Below are 20324 nucleotides of genomic sequence, written 5' to 3'. Positions count from 1 at the left end.
GTTATGAATTTCATTGCTTTCTTATTATAATTGGGTTATACAATGAGTCAATTATAGACTCTGATTCTTATTGCAGGTTTTCATCATACTAATGTTTGTCATGTATATTATTCCTGGACTTTCGTCGATTTATGCCGCTTCAATGCTAATGCATTTGTTATCACGCTTGATTTAGATTATTAATATTTTAGAATTTTAGAATTTTTTTGTGTTTGAGAAGTAAAAACAGCTTTCAAAAAAGTTTTACGACCAGAAATTTTTTTAAGGTAGGGCCACTTTGTGTACCCATTCATGTTAGGTAAACTTTAGACCCATGTAAAGCGCCTCATTCACACGGATCGGGTAATCCTTCGCCAAGGGGCTGACCCCAAAGAATTATTTGTACCTAAAGAGATTCGAACCTTAGACTAGGAGTGTACAAACGGTTATAACCGGCGGTTATTAGCTAAAATGGCTAACCGCCTATGCGATAATTGCATTTTACTAACCACAACCGCTAATCGCCTAGGCGGAGGCGTTTATTTTTATAACCGCCGGTTAGCGGTTATTGAGTAGATAACCGGTGGTTGTATAACTGCTTTTCAATTTGTGTTTTGGGCTGATTTGAGATCAATTTTGAACAGGTTTTGAGTTGCTTTTGGCCACTTTTGGGCCGGTTTTCACACACACACACATATATATATATATATAAACTTTCACTTTTATGTCAAGTTAAAACACATTCACAGACAAAAAAAAAAAAAAAAAAGACACCATTCAAAACACATTAACAAATAAAGCATAAGTTCTAAAAAAAAAAATTAAATTGCAACAGTATAAAACTCAACTTGAGTTGGATTAAATTAGATGTTTACAACACCCAGAAAAAATTCACACAAAGTTGGGCTTGGCCCGCTTGGGATAAAGTTTTAAAACTGTTTTATACCAGCGTGGATATACAAGCAGAAAAGCAGAAGTTTTCACAAACACAAACACATGTATAAAGCATAAGTATTTAAAGTGAGTCTAAAATGTTAACAAGTGTTCCTTTAAAGTAAATAAAATTACTTTAGAAATCTAAATCATTTCTTTGGTATCCTAATATTAATTAATATATCAAGTATTATTAATGTCCGAATCAAATAAGGAAATAAACAAATACAAATAAAATCATATTGAAGAATCATATACTATATGAGTACTGTTATTTAGTAGACTATTATATGATTGTCATACAACTGCGATGACGTGGCAATAAAAATAAGCCTTCGGATCAACAAGAACTTGTAAAAAAGAGAAATTAATGGTTGATTTTCACTGTCACGTCATCTCAATTATATGGCAGTCGTATAACAGTCTACTAAATAACATTTCTCTATACTATATATAAAAGCAGAAACCTTCGAGAGAGTAGCTTAGAATTGCAACAAGTGGCAATTTAAAGTTATGGCATGTATCAAATTATTAAACGATCATTAATATTTATGACTGTATTTTGTTGTTTAATGTTGGCTTAAGTCAATCCACCCAACCGTTACCATAGGTCAGAAAACAACAGTCGTTTGAATTTAATGAATTCCTCTATAATTTTTAATTATTACTGTTGCTAATGACATCAGTAGCAGTAATTCAAGGAAAGTTAAAGCTTAATACAGACTAGACACATATCCAGATAGTGGATCAAGATCCCCTCAAATTTTCTCTTCGAATTTGAGAGAATTCGGGCAAGTGATAGTGAGAGAGCCCTTATTGAACCCACCTGACCGGATAAGAAATTAGACAGTCCAATTTTTATTTGGTCAGATGGGTCCCATAAATACTCTCTCACAATCACCAGTTTGAATTTTCTCAAATTTTAGCAGAAAATTTAGGGGATCCTTATCCCAGAGAGTCAAGTTGCAAATCCTAGGGCTCTGGCACATCTTCTGACGCGTGATCAGTACACCTGCAAATAGATATAGTTCAAGTTTGTGAAAAACAGTCACGAACGCATGCTAGCATTGCTGGGTACCTCTAATCGAATTTCAATTTGAGAAAGCTTGGTACCATTTCAAGTCAAAAAGGCATTAAACAAACCAGAATTTGGAGGTGATCCATAAGTCCTCACGCTTCACTACACCATCATTAAATAGCTTCCTCAAAGCATACCCAATCAACACAAACCAGAAATTGAGTCGCAACATGACTACACATTTTTATCTGTTATAGCAAATGAGGGTGAAGCCACTTAGCAAGGTTCTGACCATTGATCCACAACCTATCATTCAAAGAAAACCAATTTTGAAATGTTTCTCTTTCTTTTTCCCGTCTACCTTAGCGAGAAATGGCTTTAAAGTATTACTTCTTGACATAGTTTTACTCCTTTATTAGTCACAAATACAACTAATCCCAACCACACCAATCATTCTATAATGGCATTACCCAATTGATTTTTACATCTGTGTTCTTTTATTTACTTTAAATTTCTAAAGCAGAAACAACTCAATCCATGACTACCGTCACTACCAGGTGAGAAGGATTGAAAATAAAGTAATTTGTGATCAAACAGGACAAGAGAAACCCCAATGTTTCATAAATTCGGTGTCTGCTCACAGATCGCCATCCCACAGTTCTTCTAAGGTTTTGTAGGCACCAAAGGTCTCATGAACAAAATATGGAGTACCCTTAATTAGCCTCTCCTGCATGAACAAATAGAAAAACTCCAATCATTTAAATTGCAGTGAAGCCCTCTTTAATCGTAGGAAACTATTAAGTACCTGATATTTTTAAACAATAAGTGATTATGATTTGAATGGTGGTCAATGACCCAGAAATCCATCTTAAAACATCATATTTTAAAAGTAGCATATTTAACAAGAAGATTGCGAGACCAATGGCAGGATGTTGTGGCCGTTCTTGAAACAAGATTCAAAAGAATATAATGTAACGAGTAATGCACAAATAAAAAAAATAGGGCTAAGCTACTTGCCTGCTCAATTTCAGAGAACTTGGCAAGCAAATCTTCATGTATAGACCAGTCAAAAACATCAAAATTTTCCTTGATTCTTGTTTCATTTATGCTCTTAGGCAATACACTGTGACCCATTTCCAGCCCCCAACGAAGAGCCACTTGTGCAGGAGTCTTCCCCAATTTCTCTGCAACTGTAATCAGAATTGGATTCTTAAGGACCTCTCTCTTGATACTCCACGAACCAGGGGAACCCAATGGTGAATACGCCTGCAGAAAGAAGAAAAAGTTCATTAAGTAACCAGAAAATAGAGTTGTTCAGAAATCACAGATAATGAAAACAGATCCATTTCATTTCTGAAGCTCTTCCCATTACTCTATTTTGCATGATTTACTAGCAAATGGAAATTATAAACCACTTTATGGATCTGTACTAGGGGAACCAAATGGTGAATGCCCCTGAAATTAGAAAAATTTACATTGAGTAGAAAAATAGAGTTGTTCAGAAATCACAGATAATGGAAACAGCCCCATTTCATTTCTGAAGCTCTTCCATTACTCTATTCTGCATGATTAACTAGCAAAGATTCTCTTTCTTTTCCTATTCAGCAAATGGAAATTATAAACAACTTTATATGCATACTTACAGATAAGTGGACCCCTTTAGATTTACAAAATGCATGTAGTTTCGGCTGCTGCCAGGAAGGGTGGCACTCCACTTGGTTAACAGCAGGAGGCACACGTGCCACCTCCAACAGATCCCCAAGCTTCTTTGCAGAGAAATTGCTTACTCCAATAGCTCGAGCCTTTCCAGAATCATAGAGCGCCTCCATTGCTTTCCATGTACTTGGTATGTCAGGTTGGGTAAGATTTTCAGGCTTAAAGTCAACTGATCCCTTCTTCATGCTAACCGGCCAGTGGATCTATAAGAGAAATTAGCATACTTGGTTACCAAGTGATGTTTAAAAAATCAAAACAAAAGAAAAATGTTGGTGAGACTCTCAAAGTTGTTGTCTTTGAATTTAACTTGATCTATGTCATGGCATGAAGCATGTCATGATATAACTTTATCCCAGATTGGTTCCTGGAAACTCATGTATATCAAGGAACTAGCGATAGAAGTCACTGTAATCCATGGAAAGCCAAAAGCTTAATTGTGATATACATACTAGATACAGATCTAAATAGTCAAGTTGCAAGTCCTGCAAGGTTTTGTCCAATGCCTTCGGTACATCTTCTGGCTCGTGATCAGTACACCTGCAAGTAAATATGATTCAAGTTGGACAGTAAAAAACAGTCATGAAACCATGCTAGGTAACTATATCTGAATTATTAGAGAATGTTTAGTACAATTTCAAGTCCAATCTAAGTATTAGACAAACCAGAGTTTAGAGGTGATCCATAAGTCCTCACGCTTCACTACACCATCCTTAAACAGCTTCTTCAATGCATACCCAATCTACACAACCCAGAAATTAGGCCACAACATGGCATAATATAAAACATTGACACAACTAATGCCTAAAGTATGTGATTCCCTTTTAGCATACTATGATATAAAATCTAAAGCTTCCTATCAAACGCAAAATGGAAATTTTCATTGATTGAGGAAGTATCGTATTAACAACTCACTAGATCTTGTGCACAAGCAAACAAAGGAAAACCACAGTAGATGAACATTAATATTCACCGGAAGCACGCAAATTAGAAGAAAATAAAAGAGAGGATAAAAATGAACTTTTCTGCAAAAATCATGCTAAAGAGGAAGAGTCTTGTACAGTAATACATACTCTCATATTTTAAGCCAATTTTTATACCTAACTACCACATTACCTTTCATCAACTCATCCAGCTTATATGTTGCATATTTCCTGGGATCATGTTGTCTCTTGTTGTCCATCTCGTCAGTAAACTAATGATAATGAGAATAGATATACATCACAGAGGTGCTATATCAGCTACCCAAATTTACACTTTCACAATCACTTACATGCCAAAAGTGTACAAGCACTCTATCTGGATATACTATCTATGAGCTCCCTGAAGTATATAATAGCAGCACAAGAAAAGGACATATTCAACATGACAAACGAATTGGAAACTTTAAGGAGTGAGCTATGCCAAGAAGGTGAAAGATATGCCTAATAAAATTTCTAAGCCAAACTAGTAATTGCTAGTTTTTGGCAATGGCTTAGCAAATCAAGCGGTAAGCTTCACATACCATACAGTAACATGAAAGGTGAAAATGCAATTTATAGTAACCTGCAACTTGGGATAACTGGCTTTGCTTTCATAGTTATAAGTTTTAAATTATGATGAAACCTTAACCATTGCCATAATTAAAAAGGACCATGTAAGGTAGAACTCATAAGAGTTGGATGACTTAACAAATGCATGCCATGATATGAAATGGCAACAAAGATGATATATATACACCACAGCAAACCAAAAAAAAAAAAAAAAAAAGAACTAAGATTATATAAAGTGTTTGGTACCATGCAAAATTACCTCCTTTTCATTACCATACAGTTTAGCACAGTCAATATGCCGATATCCGACCTGCCATTGACACATAAAGAACAGTAAGCTAACTGCCGGTTAATTATACATCATCAGCAGGAAAGCTACAAAAGTATATCTTTTTCTTCTTGTAGAAAAGATGATAGAGAAAAGGAGGATCATGTTATGAAGTGCTTTAACAAGTAAAGAAAAGATATAGTAATGCTTTATTAAGAAAAGAAACTAACCACCTAATTCAACCTTGTCATTTGCGATTTTCTCAATGTCCTTCTAATGATCACCAACATTTTTGTTACCCATTATAAAAAAACTGTCCCAATGCATATGCTATTAATCATCAAAAGAATCCAGTTTTATTTAGTTATCTTATAACTCAACATTAACACAACAATGTTAGAATATGTCCTTAATTGGGTTTCAATTGATTGTATATTTTAAAAGTCAGGAGCTTTTGGCAAATTAAAGTTCCTCAAAGTGTTCAGGGAGCTGGAGGAAGATATTGAAGTTGAGAGAAGAAGCTAGAAAGTTTTTGAAGTTTGAAGTAGAGGATGGAAGAAATATTCACTTTTCGTTTGATTGGTGGCATCTGGATGGGGTGCTTTATGAAAAATATGGTCATCGAGTGGTGTTTGATGCACATAGTAAAATAGAAGCCAAATTATCGACTGTTCTCAAAAAAGGGAATTGGAATTGGAGGCCAGCTCAATCTGAGGATCTGGTAGAAATACAAAGCAGGTTGTCTTTGGTGGAATAGGGGAGAAGGATGTGCCGAAATGGGTGATTTCCAAGTCTGGGAGATATACAAATTCAGAGACATGGGAAACGCTGAGAGATAGACAAATGCAAATGGCATGGTGGAAGTTGATTTGGTTTCCTCTAGCTATTCCAAAGCAAGCTTTTGTATTATGGTTCGCTATGAAGGACAACAAGGGGCAAGCTATTGAGATGGGGATATAGCAGGATAATTTGGAAAGAAATTATGAGACTCTGCGATATGGTGGATCCACCAACGAGTTGGGAAGATGTAATTTCTAAGATATTGCAGCAATGGAGAAAGAAGAGTTTAAACATAAATGTATGCAGGCTGGTATTTGGTTCAACTATGTATAATATCTGGAGAAACAGGAATAAAATTAAACATGGCAGTCATCCCAAGACATAGAAGCAAATTCTGCAGAAAATCAAATGGGAAGTTAGAGCTCGGATCTTGGGGAAAGAAAATTTCAGAAGAACTGCGAGAAATGAGAGGATATGTGGTAATTGGGGAATTGATAAGGGGATTTTGGGGTAGTTCTGGTTTGAGAGTTTGTATTGTGTTCAAAATATAACTTTCTGAGACTATTTGTAGTTTCAATTGGTCTCTTAGTACTTTGTGAAACTATTAGTAATTTGAGATAATCTTGAAGGTAGGTGAAGTGAGAAGGACCAAAAAATGGTTTGAAACTTCTCTAAAATCCTATAAACATAACTGATAGTTGAACTTGATATTTGTACGTGGCGCGTGTAGGCGCGTCCCACTAGAGTTTGGTTCTGGTTCATTTTTGCTGGGTGCGACAAACTGGTTTCTCCTTTTCCGAACGCACTTGGTGCTGGTTTTTGGCTGGTGGTGTTGAGGGGCTGTTCGTGGGAGTTTCGTGCTGGGGTGTATGCCGGTGGGTTTTGCGTCTGGGTGGTTTTCTTTGCCGGTCATTATGCTTTCATTCTCTGGGTTGGTCTTATAAGATCGGGTATTTCTGCGATGGAAAGAAACTTTACTGTGGAGTCGAAGTTCTTTTCTCTCTCGGTTTTGGAGGGGGCTTCGATGGTGCGAGTGGAGGAGAAGAGAAAAAGCTTCTTCAGGGCGATCGTCCTGAGCACTCGGTGTTCAGATTGGCTTGCGTCGATGTTGGAGACTCTCTTGGGTTTCTCTGGTGATCATGACTTCGTCAAATCCTTCAAGGAAGGGTCTAAACTTCTAATTACCCGTAGAGGTGAAAATAAAGCTGGCCGGTTCTTAGAGGCGGCAGCCTATGGATTGGGTGGTCGATTCTGATCCCTGAGGGGCGCGGTGGATGGAGATGTTTCTCTCTCGGGAGCAACCGACTCTGCCTTGGGTTGCCGGTCTCCGGGTCATAAGTCCGGTTCAGGGGATGCGGCAAAGGTCGTTGACGTAAGTTCAGTGGCGGAATGGTGTGATTTGAAGAAGCAGCCGCCAGTGGATTACTCCGCCTTGGAGAAGCAAGCGCCTGATCCCCTGGGTAAGGACCTTCGTGTTGATTAGCGTCTCAGTTCCAGAGTTTGCGTCAGTTGTTCTGCTTGCGTGTCTGGGGTAGCCGTTGTTGAGGGTGACACTTCACTGCAAAAGGAAAGCGTGTCTGGAGTGTTCGGGCAGATTCTAGAGATCTTTGGGCGCCTATCCAGTGCTTTGATTTGGGCTTGTGGGGCTTCGAAGAGAATGGGCTTTAAGTCCTCTGTTGAGCTTAAACGCAGGTTGGGTTTTGTGGCGGGCCGGATGCTTAAGAGGTGCAAGGCAGCTATTAAAGGGTCCCGATTTCGGGATGGGACTAAGGTGCTTATGCCAATTGCCAAGAGGGCTGCTGAATCGGCTCCTGAGTCGGTTTCAGGGCGGGTCTCGGCTCCGGATTTGGGTTGTCCGGCACCTGGTTGTTTCGACTCCTACTTTTCCGGCGTTTGTTGAGCATTCCTCTTCCATTCCTTCGGTGGTTCCTGCCCCAGAGTTTGTCTTGAAGAAGTCTTCGTTTTCTTCTGAGGATCCTGTGACTTTGGGGTCTGCGTCTTCAGGATCAGTGTCGCCGGTGGCTGGGTTTTCTTTTCCCCCTGTAGCTTCTTCCAGGTTGGCGGGGATCTCTCCGGTAGTTTTGGGTTTCTCTTCAACGCCCCTGGTAGCTCCTACCAGATCTGATGGGACATCTTCGGTTCCTTCTCTTTCAAGGGCGGCTGAGTTGGGGAAGAGGTTGCGTCTATCTTCCCTTGTGCTGTCGGGTTCTAAGCCATTTCGGAAGTACTTTCGGAAGGCTAGGGAAGCCAGAAAAATGCATTTGGACGGTATATCCTTTGTCGATGCTTTGGAAGCTTTGAGGCCAGGTGCTATAGTGCCTGGGTCTATTTCTTGGGTTCCGCCTGCAAGAGAGCCAGTCGAGACAGTGGCTCTTGCGCTTCCAGTGCAGGATTCTGCTGTTGTGGCAGTGTCCGTGAAGGATAAGGGTAGTTCTCCCGCTCTGATGAGGGGTTTTCTTCGGCGGGGGTTTCTCAATCCAAGCCCTGCGTCGATTCCAATTGTTAAAGAAGGTGCGGCGGCTTCGAGTTCTTCTATAGCCATTAAGGGAGAGGTTAGTTTGACCCAATCTCAAAAGTGGCCAGTGGGTTTTGGTCCGTCGAGGGAGGTGGTTGTGCGGGAACAAGGTGACGAGTTATGGGATGGGGAGGATGGCGATTTCCCTCTCCCTTTGGGTGTTTTTCCTCCCGATTGGGCTTTAGATTGGGAGTTGGAAAGTGATGAGGGTTTGGACCCGTCCTTGGCAATATTAGATGCCATTGAAGAGAACTTCCATCAGGGAGTTAAGGCAGCGCGCCCAAAGTCCAAGCGTAGGAGGGAAGTTTTGAATTTGGCAAGCTCCATCAACTACGGGGATTCTTGTGCTTCCTCCCGACGCAAGAAAGGCAAGGCACACATGGTGTAGGGCTAGGTGGGTTAATCGGGTGTTCTTGTGGGTTTTGTTGGGTTGGGGTGCTTTCGGGGCAGATTTGGGTGTTTGATGGGGGCTTCTTTGGGTTTTAAGGTTGTTCCTTGTGGGTTTGTTTGGTTTTTCTTTTTGTGGGCTGGGTTTGGTTGTTTCTGTGTATACTCTCGGTGTACTTAGGGGCGCCTTACGCTTTTTATAAAATTTTCTTACTTATCAAAAAAGAGTTTGTACTGTATTAGCTAGGAGGGGCGGTTTGCTGTATAAAAATGAAAATCAGCAATGCTGAGATGATACTTGTATTGTCGAGTGTTTTCAGCTGTTTGCTGAAGTGTTTGTAAATACAATTGTTTGTTTGTTATATAAAAAGTTACTCATTCATAAAATAAAATAAAATAAAATAAATGATTGTATGTTTTAGTTTGTTAAAATGGGTTGGACATGTGACTTATAATGATTATTATACAGGAAAGCCCAATGTTAATGAGTGATCATTAAGTCATTGGTTTTTGTATACCTCTGTCGTATAGGACTACAAGTCCTATTTGATGTGGTATATTTTAGGCCAACAATCCTATAAGTCTGTAATAGGAAGGCTCTATTATATTATTCTATATAAAATTTAGGTCCTCTCTTCTCTCTATAACACACGAAAATTCTGTTCTCATATTGCTTAAAAAATAACTTAGGGCCAGCCTATTTATGACCAGCTAAAGGGAGAAGTAAGAAAAGGAAGATCAAGAAGATAGCTTATTTATAAATGGATTCAGCTTACCCCATGTAGTTTTAATAACAGGATATCTCCTGTAACTTAAACAAACGATCAAGAATGCAAGTTAATTACTTTCCAAAGAAAAAGAACTTGCCAATAAAACCAAAACTTAAATGTAATTGAATTATTAAATCGGCCATCTATAAATTTCATCTCACATCAAAATTTCTAGCATTTTATTGTCCGGATGTGAGAAAACTCTTATAAGCCCACCTATCAGACTGATTTCAAATTGCCCACCCACTTTTCTGAACATATGGGTTTCATGAATAACGCTACTCTTCATTAGGGGTGTACAAACGGAGTGGTTATAACCTCTTTGAAACCGCTAACTGCTTATAATCGCTAACCGAATAACTGTATAACCGTATAACCGCTTTCAAAAGCGGTTATAAATAACCACTAACCGCCTAGGCGGAGGCGGAGGCGGTTAGCGGTTATAGGGTTTGCGAAAAGCGGTTAATAACCGCTAACCGCTTTCCTATATATATTATAAAAATTAAAAAAATATTATATATATTAAAAATTAAAATATATAAAAAATAATAATACTCCTGTGCGACTCGCGAGAGGATGGTCTGGCTGGCGTCGTTTTGGTATTTAAAAATACCAAAACGACGCCGTTTAACTTCGGTATTCACTCATTTCACTGAATCACTAATCAGTATTTCACATTTTCATTTTTCATTCAACAAGTTCAGGCGTTCAGCACTTCAGCCTTGCGCCGTTAGGGACCTAGGGTTTGAAAGTTGAAACTTTCAATTTCATCTACCATCCAATCTCCAGCCGTTCTCTCTCAGTCTCACTGCCTTTCGCCACCTTTTGCCTCCGTCGTTCTCCAGTCGTTCTCTCTCACTGTGTCATCGCCTTCGGATTCTTGGTTTCAGGTGAGCATTCTTTTAAAATTTTAATGCTGCTTTCTATTTTATCATATGATTTTCTGTTATCCATCGACAGATCTGTTATTGTGGATCACAGATCTATGACATATTATGTGCTTGTATACTTGATTTGGCTTGGGGCTTTTATCATTTCAGATCTGATGATTTTCTTTCATGTTCTAAAATTTCTCTATTGATCTGCCATTGTTGCATCTGGGGTCAAGACATTAGCCTTTAGCCCAATAGCCATTTTTACTTGAATTATTTTTGTGCATAGGGAGCTTGAGTCTTTGATTCTAGAACTGTATATTTTCAATAAACTTCTTAAAATGTGCCTTACGAAATATTTGGCTGCAGATACGAGGATCCAGTGGAGCCTGAGGTTGAAGTAAGGAGTCATTTTTGCTTCCTGGAAGAATCTGATGAACTGAATATTTTTGGTTTTTGGTTTTGGATTTGTAATGATTTGGATTTGGTCATTTGGTTATGTGGCTATTTGTTTGTGTTTTGTATTTGTGTTTTTTTTAATAAATATTTTGGACTTGTATTTTTTTTTAATAAATATTTTGGATTTTTATTTAGGTTTGTTAATTTTGTACCAAAAGGAAAAGGCAAAAGGTTCAAAAAGTATTAAATTCTTTTTTGAAAAATAAAAATCTGCCCAAAATGGGCCCAAAACCAGCCCAAAATTGGTCCAAAAACCGGCCCAAAATTCAAGTTGAAAAGCGGTTTTAAAACCGCCGGTTATTGAGACAATAATCACTAACCGGCGGTTATAAAATTAACCATCTCCGCCTAGGCGGTTAGCGATTGCGGTTGATAAAATTCGATAACCGCTAGGCGGTTAGCCAATAACCGCCGGTTATAACCGTTTGTACACCCGTACTTTTCATCCTCATTTATCACGTCACACCATCACGTCGTTTTAAATGACTTACAATGTCAATCACTATAAAAAATAACAGTGTAAACTACTTAAATCATAATAGGTCAACCGGTGTAATATAAGTGTATAATAATTGTGTGTGAAGTATAGCATTATTAGATTCCATAGGAACTCACAATTTGCTGAGTGACACGTGCGTAGCTGTAAGCGTTGAATTAGAGCTTTAAGAAGCGTCAAGGGTGGGTCTCTTGAAGATGAACCGGACCAGTACCCACCCACCCCCACTTGGTCAAATTTCCAGACAGTTCCGTTCCTCGTTTGCCTACCCATGTGGACCTCACTCACAATTTATAATGTTTAAACTGCCAACAACTTAATAACAAATTGCTAAAAATGTACGTGGTTGACTTATCCTGATTATAATAAACTTATTAATTAAAGGGCGGCCCATCAACAACTCAAACTATGATGCTCGAGTACCAACTACCAACCTACTATGGCGGCCATGACCGTCACTGATCAACTGCTGCTAAAACTTTTACGACGGTTTCTTCCGGTCTAAGCGATGGCTTTGACCGCCGGTAAATCCTGATAAGATTTCGTTTGATTCTCACATTCAATCAAATTGTAGAGAAATGTGATAACCTTCCTTGTAAATTATTCCAAAGGAACCCGTCAGGTTCACATTTTATTTCAGTTTCTAATCCCAAGTTAACAGTACAGAGAACCTTTCACTAGACATTTTTTATTGAATGGCATATAACATCGACATGCAACAATAAAAAGAAAAGGAAAAAAATCATCCTAATATTAGACTCGAGCTTAATAATTCATAGGTAAAAGGGAAAAAAGTCAGAGAATTTGAGATGTTCCATAAGCAAATATACCAGTTACTCTCCTTCGATCTTAAAGCGCTAAATTAATCAAAACCAGCGACTCTTTTATTTCTCATAAATTATATAACAATCTATCCATTACTCTTAACAACACAAAAAAATTTCAGCATCATCATCAAACGGCGAGAAATAAAGAAGCTGAAGAAGAACACCTTGATGGCGGTGGCGATGGCTTCGCCGACGAGGCCAGGGTCAGCCTGCCCCGTGCCGAACCCCACCGAGGGTATCTTAGCTCCGGTGTTCAATTCGAAGAATCGAATTCCGTCCGCCATTTTCACAAAGTTGGGCTTGGGATAAAGTTTTAAAAACTTTTTTATACCAGTGTGGATATATAAGCAGAAAAGCAGAAGTTTTCACAAACACATATATAAAGCATAAGTATTTAAGAGAATATTTTAGAATTTCGATAAGTGTCGCTGTAAGTTGGATAAAGTTGACTATATAAGGATAAGGTTCGCTTTAAATTCTCTGTTTGGTTCGTATAAAAAGTTGAATAAAGATGAGTGATATTCTATTTTTTTTAAAATAAAACATATTTTATTTAACTTTTTTAAATTTTTTCAAATTTTTTCTCACAAAGTCAAACCTCGTAATTCGCACAATATATTCGAATAATATTCAGATTCAACACCCAAACGCACCATTAAATGCTAACAAGTGTCCCTTGAATGGATCCTAGAATGCTTATATAATATATAATATATAAGTATAAATAAAATTACTTTAGAAATTTAAATCATTTCTTTGGCATCCTAATATTTATTAATATATCAAGTATTATTAATGTCCGAATCAAACAAAGAAACAAACAAATACAAATAAAATCATATTGAAGAATCATATACTATATAAGTGAGTACTATAATTTAATAGACTGTTATACGATTGTCATACAATTATGATGACGTGACAGTAAAAATAAGCCTTTGGATCAACAAGAGCTTGTAAAAAAAAGAAGAGAAATGATCTATGCACTTCTCCTTCACAACATCTTCACAACACGCCAACGTGGCAGGTAATAAAATATTGTTTTTTTCTTTTTTTGGTCATGCTGCTAGAAAACCGAAGAGAGGGAGTTTCAAATTTCATTTCACACGAAGACCTCTCTCTCTCTGAAATCTCTCTCCGTACAGATCTGAAATTTCTCCGTCGTGCGTCGTCCGTCGTCTGGCGCTTCCGTCGTCAGTCGTTCGGTGCTTCCGCTCGCTCTCTCTCTCCCTCTCTCTAGCATATTTCCGCTCTCTGGCGCTTCCCGCTCGATTCCAACGCTGCCCAGTCCCTCCGAGTTCTGAAATTTGCCTCCGGTCAGTGACGTCGCCGGCTTCTCTCTCGGCGGTCGCCCTTCTCCGTCGTCCGTCGTCCGGCGCTTCCCACTCCGGCAGATTTCGTCTCAGTCCAGCTCTGTCTCCGGCCTGCCACGCTAAAAAAAGGTTTCTCTCTCTCTCTCTCTCTCTCTGGCCAGGTCTGTTGTGTTGCTAGGGGTGATCTCCTCTCCCCTTTTCCCAGCTCTGTTGTTTTGCATTTTGCTTTATTAAAATTTTTGGGTTGTTTTTCCATTGCACGCAAGGTGCTTGATAAAATGCTCCACTGACCATTTTTAACTTCTCTTGGCAAGTGAATTCCATCATAAAATAAGTTTTATCTTTACGATTACTCAATATTTTGAACATTATAATTTATTTATGTTTTTCATATAAATTATGGGATTTACATCATAAATTTCACCCGTCAATTCTACTCTGTAACTACGGCCAGTGCAGTAAACTTGTGGTTTTGCATCTGAAATCCAGAGAGGCCCTTTGAAAGCACCCGAAAATTGTATGCTTCAACAAATGAGAACTTTTGTTGACAAGCTCATCAACAAGTGCACCCATCTTAATTTAAAAAGATTAAGGATCATACTTGGCGTGGCTAATTGAGTTCTGATATTGACTTAGAACATTGGACTTGGAAGGTCAACTCTGTGTTGTAAGAGTTGATCACACCTTCAGAATTATTATGCAATCTACTTATAATGTCTACAACATTGCTTTCTAATAATGCAATTAGGTTCTATCAATGTGGTTTTGAAAGAATTACAAGCATACCTATCGTTATTATTCTTTATAGAAGGGTCACACATCAGTAAAGTATTTCTTATGATCTTGATGGAAACAAGCATTTCTTAGACATTAGCTTGTCACAGAAGGCTTGGTAGTGAAACAAATTTTGTGTTTAAGCCTGGTTTTATGAACGTTGTTGAATCACATCATCATTTTGATATTTTTGCATGTATTGGAGACGATATTTACTTTTTTAAGAAGAAATTGAAATTCGTTTATTGATAAATATGATAAGTTAATGGGTTTTCTAGATTAGATGATTAAGATGGTTGCTACTCAATTGGTATCCATGATCTTACTAGTTTGTCCTCTTTGTACTTAAGTAGAAATTGAGTCCATATGTTTGCTTTTCGCTACTCTTCGGAAAATTTGATGAAGCATATATACATTTGGAGGATATCGAGTAGTTCGGCCAAGTTTGGTGCAGGATATCTTTTAGATTTCTGTTTGCCGGGATGCTGTCCGATTGCTAATGAAATCCAGAATTTTCAGACTTCGTGGCATCCTTAATGCATTACTTTTCCCAATAGTTGTCATGACAATGAATTCATTTGATTTATATTGTCCATCTGGAATCATAAAAGTCTCTGTAGTGGAGACATGAACGATCAAATAAAATAGGCTTGTACAATTTTGCAGAGTATTCCTCATGGTGGTCAAGTGCCTTCATAGTAACCATCTTGAGCAAAAATTTCCTGTTTCTTATTAAATTCTGTTTGCTTTGGTGGTAGTTGATTGTGGTTATGGCTTCGCATTGTTACTTGGTTGGTCCTTTTGAAACTTAGATTCTCCTTTTGAAACTTACGCTCTAATTGTTCACAAGGGAACGTGAAAGAAAAGAAAAAGAATAATGCTTCATACTTATGAAACGCTTTAAGAGAGGAATAATGCTTCATATTTCTTCAGATTCACAACAATGTTGAATGTTTCATTCTACCAGATATGACAAAGTCACCTACCTATTACCATAAAAACAACAAATATTGGTCAATTTCATTTTAACATCAAGTAGCTAACTTCATAACCACTGAAATAAATTACAAGACCTAAAATGATCACTCAAGTCTCATCTCCTCTTTTAGATAATTAGAAGATAATCAAATATTTCATAAAATCAAAGGTTTAGTTACAATATATAGGCATCAATCCATTATTGATAAACATAGAAAAAACAGCCTACGTTAAAAAATAAACATAACCAAAGGAATGGACTAGTAGTTGTAGTTCACGTTTATTGAAATAAATATAAATATATAAAATTCCAGTTGCTCTCATTTTCTCTTGCTCAAGTAGCTTCAGCCTATGCGTCAGAGTTATCATAGAAACTCCTATATTCCTTTTCGCAACTTCACCAACCTAAATATAAAACACAAACGATTCAAAATGTAAAGGTTCCAAAGGTTAAAAAATAAAATCTAGTATTTAACACTCTTAAACACAATTCATGTACCTTAACCATTATATTAATTTTCAAAATAAAAGCACATGTAAAAACTAATTATTAGGCTTAGGGGCTAACGATTCTAGTGTATTCCTATGAGCTATAGATAATACAAACAGGATGATTGATGAAGATAAACCAGTAAACACTGGAATCTCGGTTCCAACAGGAAACCAAAACTACAACCTCAACAAAACAGAGGCAAAACTGTTAAGCTATACACTCAAAACAACACAGCAGATGAAAAACTAATAGTACTCTCACAATCAAGCAATGAATCTGAATTCAAATAACATGGATTCAAATGCGACATGTTGTTCATGGTGAACCGAAAATATTAAAATTTATGCACTTAAAAATAAAATGGATACTGAGCTGTATTCGTTTAACATGATGTTGGTTGGAATGTCTATTTCAAAAAAGAAAAAAAAAAATTGTAATCATATGATAAGAACGTAATATCTATATTCTAAAGTTTAAAAGGAATTGAAAATGGTCTAGCGGAGTGATGCCAAAAGATATATAATACCTTCGGAAAACACTCGAAACCTCCACCTGTTACGTTAAGTAAAGCTAATGAGAGAACTAAGTTGACCTGAAAATACAAAGAAGAATATAAAAAATGGTTTGATTCAGAAAATAGATTTTTTTGCAGTATTAATGGTACCAAAACATTAGGAAAATCAACCATTTGTTTAGATTCTTGCTGGTCTTGCTGCTACAAACCATTTAGAGAATCTTAAAGATAAATTCCAATTGTTCAACCGAGCTTAAATTACTAAAACTTCATCCAAATTGAACATTTTTATCTCCTGCATTGCAGCTAAACCAGCGATAGTAACCCAATTTTTGCTCCAAAGTGTCCTATTTTTGGCACTAGAAGGCAACACAAAACTTATAAGACCTTTGTGAATGCCCAATGCTTTCCATAGATGAAAATCATAATAATTATATCACTAGAGTATATGCCACCAGTGTCGGGAACTAAAATAGAGGAATTGTAGTTTTATTTTGTGGTTTGAAATTTGAAAACCAATTCTGAAATGCGTCCCCATTTCAAAGATTTAGCCCATCCATTTGCAGATTTGGGTTCTTAAACCTATTGGCACGTACGGTTATAACAAGGCAAAATTATATAACACGTACGGTCATAAACCACAGGAACTAAAAGACTAAGAAGAACCCCTGCAGAAATTAAATTGAAAATTCAGCAGTTTTTTCAAGAATGACACATTTTATTAGATGATGGGCAGCAAAGTAACTCACCGATAAAGACCAGAGTAATGAAGTTGAAGAGACTACCAATAAAAGATGCTATCCACAAGCCAATAGCAACCTGAAACTCAAAAACCACTAAAGAAATTAGAGAACAAAAAATTAAAAGCAGCACATCAGCAACTACCATACCAATTCTTCCAAAGCAGCACATCAGCCATCACTCAAAGACGCTCCATACCAATTCTTTCAAAGCAGCACATCAGCAACTACCATTATCAAATACCCAAATCCACAAAATCAATCAATTAATAACTGACTAGTATTAAATCCAATTCATCTATGAACATATAATATACATAAAACTACATATACATGTATTTATAGAATAACATACAATGAACACAATACATGCAATGCTCGAATGAGACCTAAATGAAAACTAGCATGAATGGAATGGATACGTCACTAAATTTGTTTTGGTACTATGATGCATGATACTCAAACTCATGATATCCAATATGCCTACTATAAACAACATAAAAGTAGAGCATAATCCCAAAAGTCCTAGAAGAAACAAACTCCAAAGTCTCAGATTCTATTTATGGACATTAATGCTTTTCCTTTTTATATATATGAACATATCATTTACATTTAAAAATATATAAATCATCCAATGCATTTTAGAGCTCACATAACATAGAGAAAACACAACATTTCATGCTCAAATAAAAGTTCTCATTTTTTCCTTTGAAAAATTTCATGCAACAAAATTGTGTCAGGGATGAGATGGGTGCACTTGTTGATGAGCTTGTCAACAAAAGTTCTCATTTGTTGAAGCATACAATTTTCGGGTGCTTTCAAAGGGCCTCTCTGAATTTCAGATGCAAAAGCACAAGTTTACTGCACTGGCCGTAATTACAGAGTAGAATTGACGGGTGAAATTTATGATGTAAATCCCATAATTTATATGAAAAACATAAATAAATTATAATGTTCAAAATATTGAGTAATCGTAAAGATAAAACTTATTTTATGATGGAATTCACTTGCCAAGAGAAGTTAAAAATGGTCAGTGGAGCATTTTATCAAGCACCTTGTGTGCAATGGAAAAACAACCCAAAAATTTTAATAAAGCAAAATGCAAAACAACAGAGCTGGGAAAAGGGGAGAGGAGATCACCCCTAGCAACACAACAGACCCGGCCAGAGAGAGAGAGAGAGAGAAACCTTTTTTTAGCGTGGCCGGCCGGAGACAGAGCTGGACTGAGACGAAATCTGCCGGAGCGGGAAGCGCCAGACGACGGACGACGGAGAAGGGCGACCGCCGAGAGAGAAGCCGGTGACGTCACTGACCGGAGGCAAATTTTAGAACTCAGAGGGACTGGGCAGCGTTGGAATCGAGCGGGAAGCGCTGGAGAGCGGAAATATGCCGGAGAGAGGGAGAGAGAGAGAGAGCGAGCAGAAGCACCGGACGACGGAAGCGCCGGACGACGGAGAAATTTCAGATCTGTACGGAGAGAGATTTCAGAGAGAGAGAGGTCTTCGTGCGAAATGAAATTTGAAACTCCCTCTCTTCGGTTTTCTAGTAGCATGACCAAAAAAAGAAAAAACAATATTTTATTACCTGCCACGTTGGCGTGTTGTGAAAATGTTGTGAAGGAGAAGTGTATAGATCATTTCTCAAAAAAGAAATTAATGGTTGATTTTCACTGTCACATCATCTCAATTATATGGCAGTCATATAACAGTCTACTAAATAGTATTTTTCTATACTATATATAAAAGCAGAAACCTTCAAGAGATTAGCTTAGAATTGCGACAAGTGGCAATTTAAAGTTATGGCCTGTATCAAATTATTAAATGATCATTAATATTTATGGTATTATATATCGCAAAATCACTAGCTAAGATTGTTAATGACTGTGTTTTGTTGTTTTATGGGAATATTTGTTGGCTAATTACTAGATCAGTCCACTTTCTTTAGAGAATGAGCGTTATTGTAAGAGAGGCTCAAGTGTCATTCTTGTAAAATTTGTATTTCTGCTTAGGCAGCTGTTTTACTAAGCCAGATCATTCAGGCTTAGAAAGTTGGGGGGTCCTGTCCCTTACTTTCAAGTTGTAAGCCTATGGGCTGTTTGCAGTAGTAATAATAGCACATGCTATTTGTTCAAAAAATAAAAAATTCAATCCACCCAACCGTTACCATAGGTCAGAAAACAACAGTCCTTTGAATTTAATGAATTCCTCTATAATTTATAATTATTACTGTTACTAGTGACATCAGTAACAGTAATTCAAAGAAAGTTAAAGCTTAGTACAGACTAGACACAGATCCAGATAGTGGATCAAGATCTCCTCAAATTTTCTCTTTGAATTTGAGAGAATTCGGAAAAGTAATTGTGAGAGAGCTCTTATGGAACCCACCTAACCGTATAAGTAATTGAGCAACCCAATTTTTATTTGATCAGGTCAGTTCCATAAATATTCTCTTATAATCACCTATTCGAATTTCAAATTCAAACTGAGAATTTAAGGGGATCCTTATCCTTAGATAGTCAAGTTGCAAGTCCTGGAAAGTTTTATCCTAGAGCTCTGGCACATCATTTGACGCGTGATCAGTACACCTGCAAATAGTTATAGTTCAAGTTAGTGAAAAACAGTCACGAACGCATGCTAGCATTGCTGGGTATCTCTAATCGAATTTCAATTTGAGAAAGCTTGGTACCATTTCAAGTCAAAAAGGCATTAAACAAACCAGAATTTGGAGGTGATCCATAAGTCCTCACGCTTCACTACACCATCATTAAATAGCTTCCTCAAAGCATACCCAATCTACACAAACCAGAAATTGGGTCGCAACATGGCTATACACTTTTAACTGTTATAACAAATGAGGGTGAAGCCACTTAGCAAGGTTCTGACCATTGATCCACAACCTATCATTCAAAGAAAACCAATTTTGAAATGTTTCTCTTTCTTTTTCCCGTCTACCTTAGCGAGAAA

At 37.3% G+C, this 20324-nt stretch overlaps 1 protein-coding gene and 1 long non-coding RNA gene across 2 annotated transcripts; both read right to left on the bottom strand.

The window, feature by feature from the left end:
- Window positions 1–2362: 2362 nt before the first annotated feature.
- On the bottom strand, window positions 2363–12905 carry LOC133872831 (NADPH-dependent aldo-keto reductase, chloroplastic-like). Its single transcript, XM_062310447.1, has 7 exons — window positions 12714–12905; window positions 5435–5485; window positions 4309–4385; window positions 4096–4183; window positions 3574–3849; window positions 2948–3196; window positions 2363–2657 (listed from the first exon to the last, which is right to left on the bottom strand). Exons 1-7 carry the CDS (start codon window positions 12831–12833, stop codon window positions 2568–2570), a joined length of 951 nt encoding a protein of 316 aa, XP_062166431.1. The 5' UTR covers window positions 12834–12905; the 3' UTR covers window positions 2363–2567.
- Window positions 12906–15843: 2938 nt separating this feature from the next.
- LOC133872476 (uncharacterized) lies at window positions 15844–17572 on the bottom strand. Its single transcript, XR_009901039.1, has 3 exons — window positions 17371–17572; window positions 16634–16699; window positions 15844–16019 (listed from the first exon to the last, which is right to left on the bottom strand). It is a non-coding gene; the product is annotated as an uncharacterized LOC133872476 (long non-coding RNA).
- Between the last annotated feature and the right edge of the window lie 2752 nt (window positions 17573–20324).

Source organism: Alnus glutinosa, chromosome 7 (genome assembly GCF_958979055.1).
Source record: "Alnus glutinosa chromosome 7, dhAlnGlut1.1, whole genome shotgun sequence".
NCBI classification, from domain to species: Eukaryota; Viridiplantae; Streptophyta; class Magnoliopsida; order Fagales; family Betulaceae; genus Alnus; species Alnus glutinosa.
This window is presented reverse-complemented; position numbering and strand designations above follow the sequence as displayed.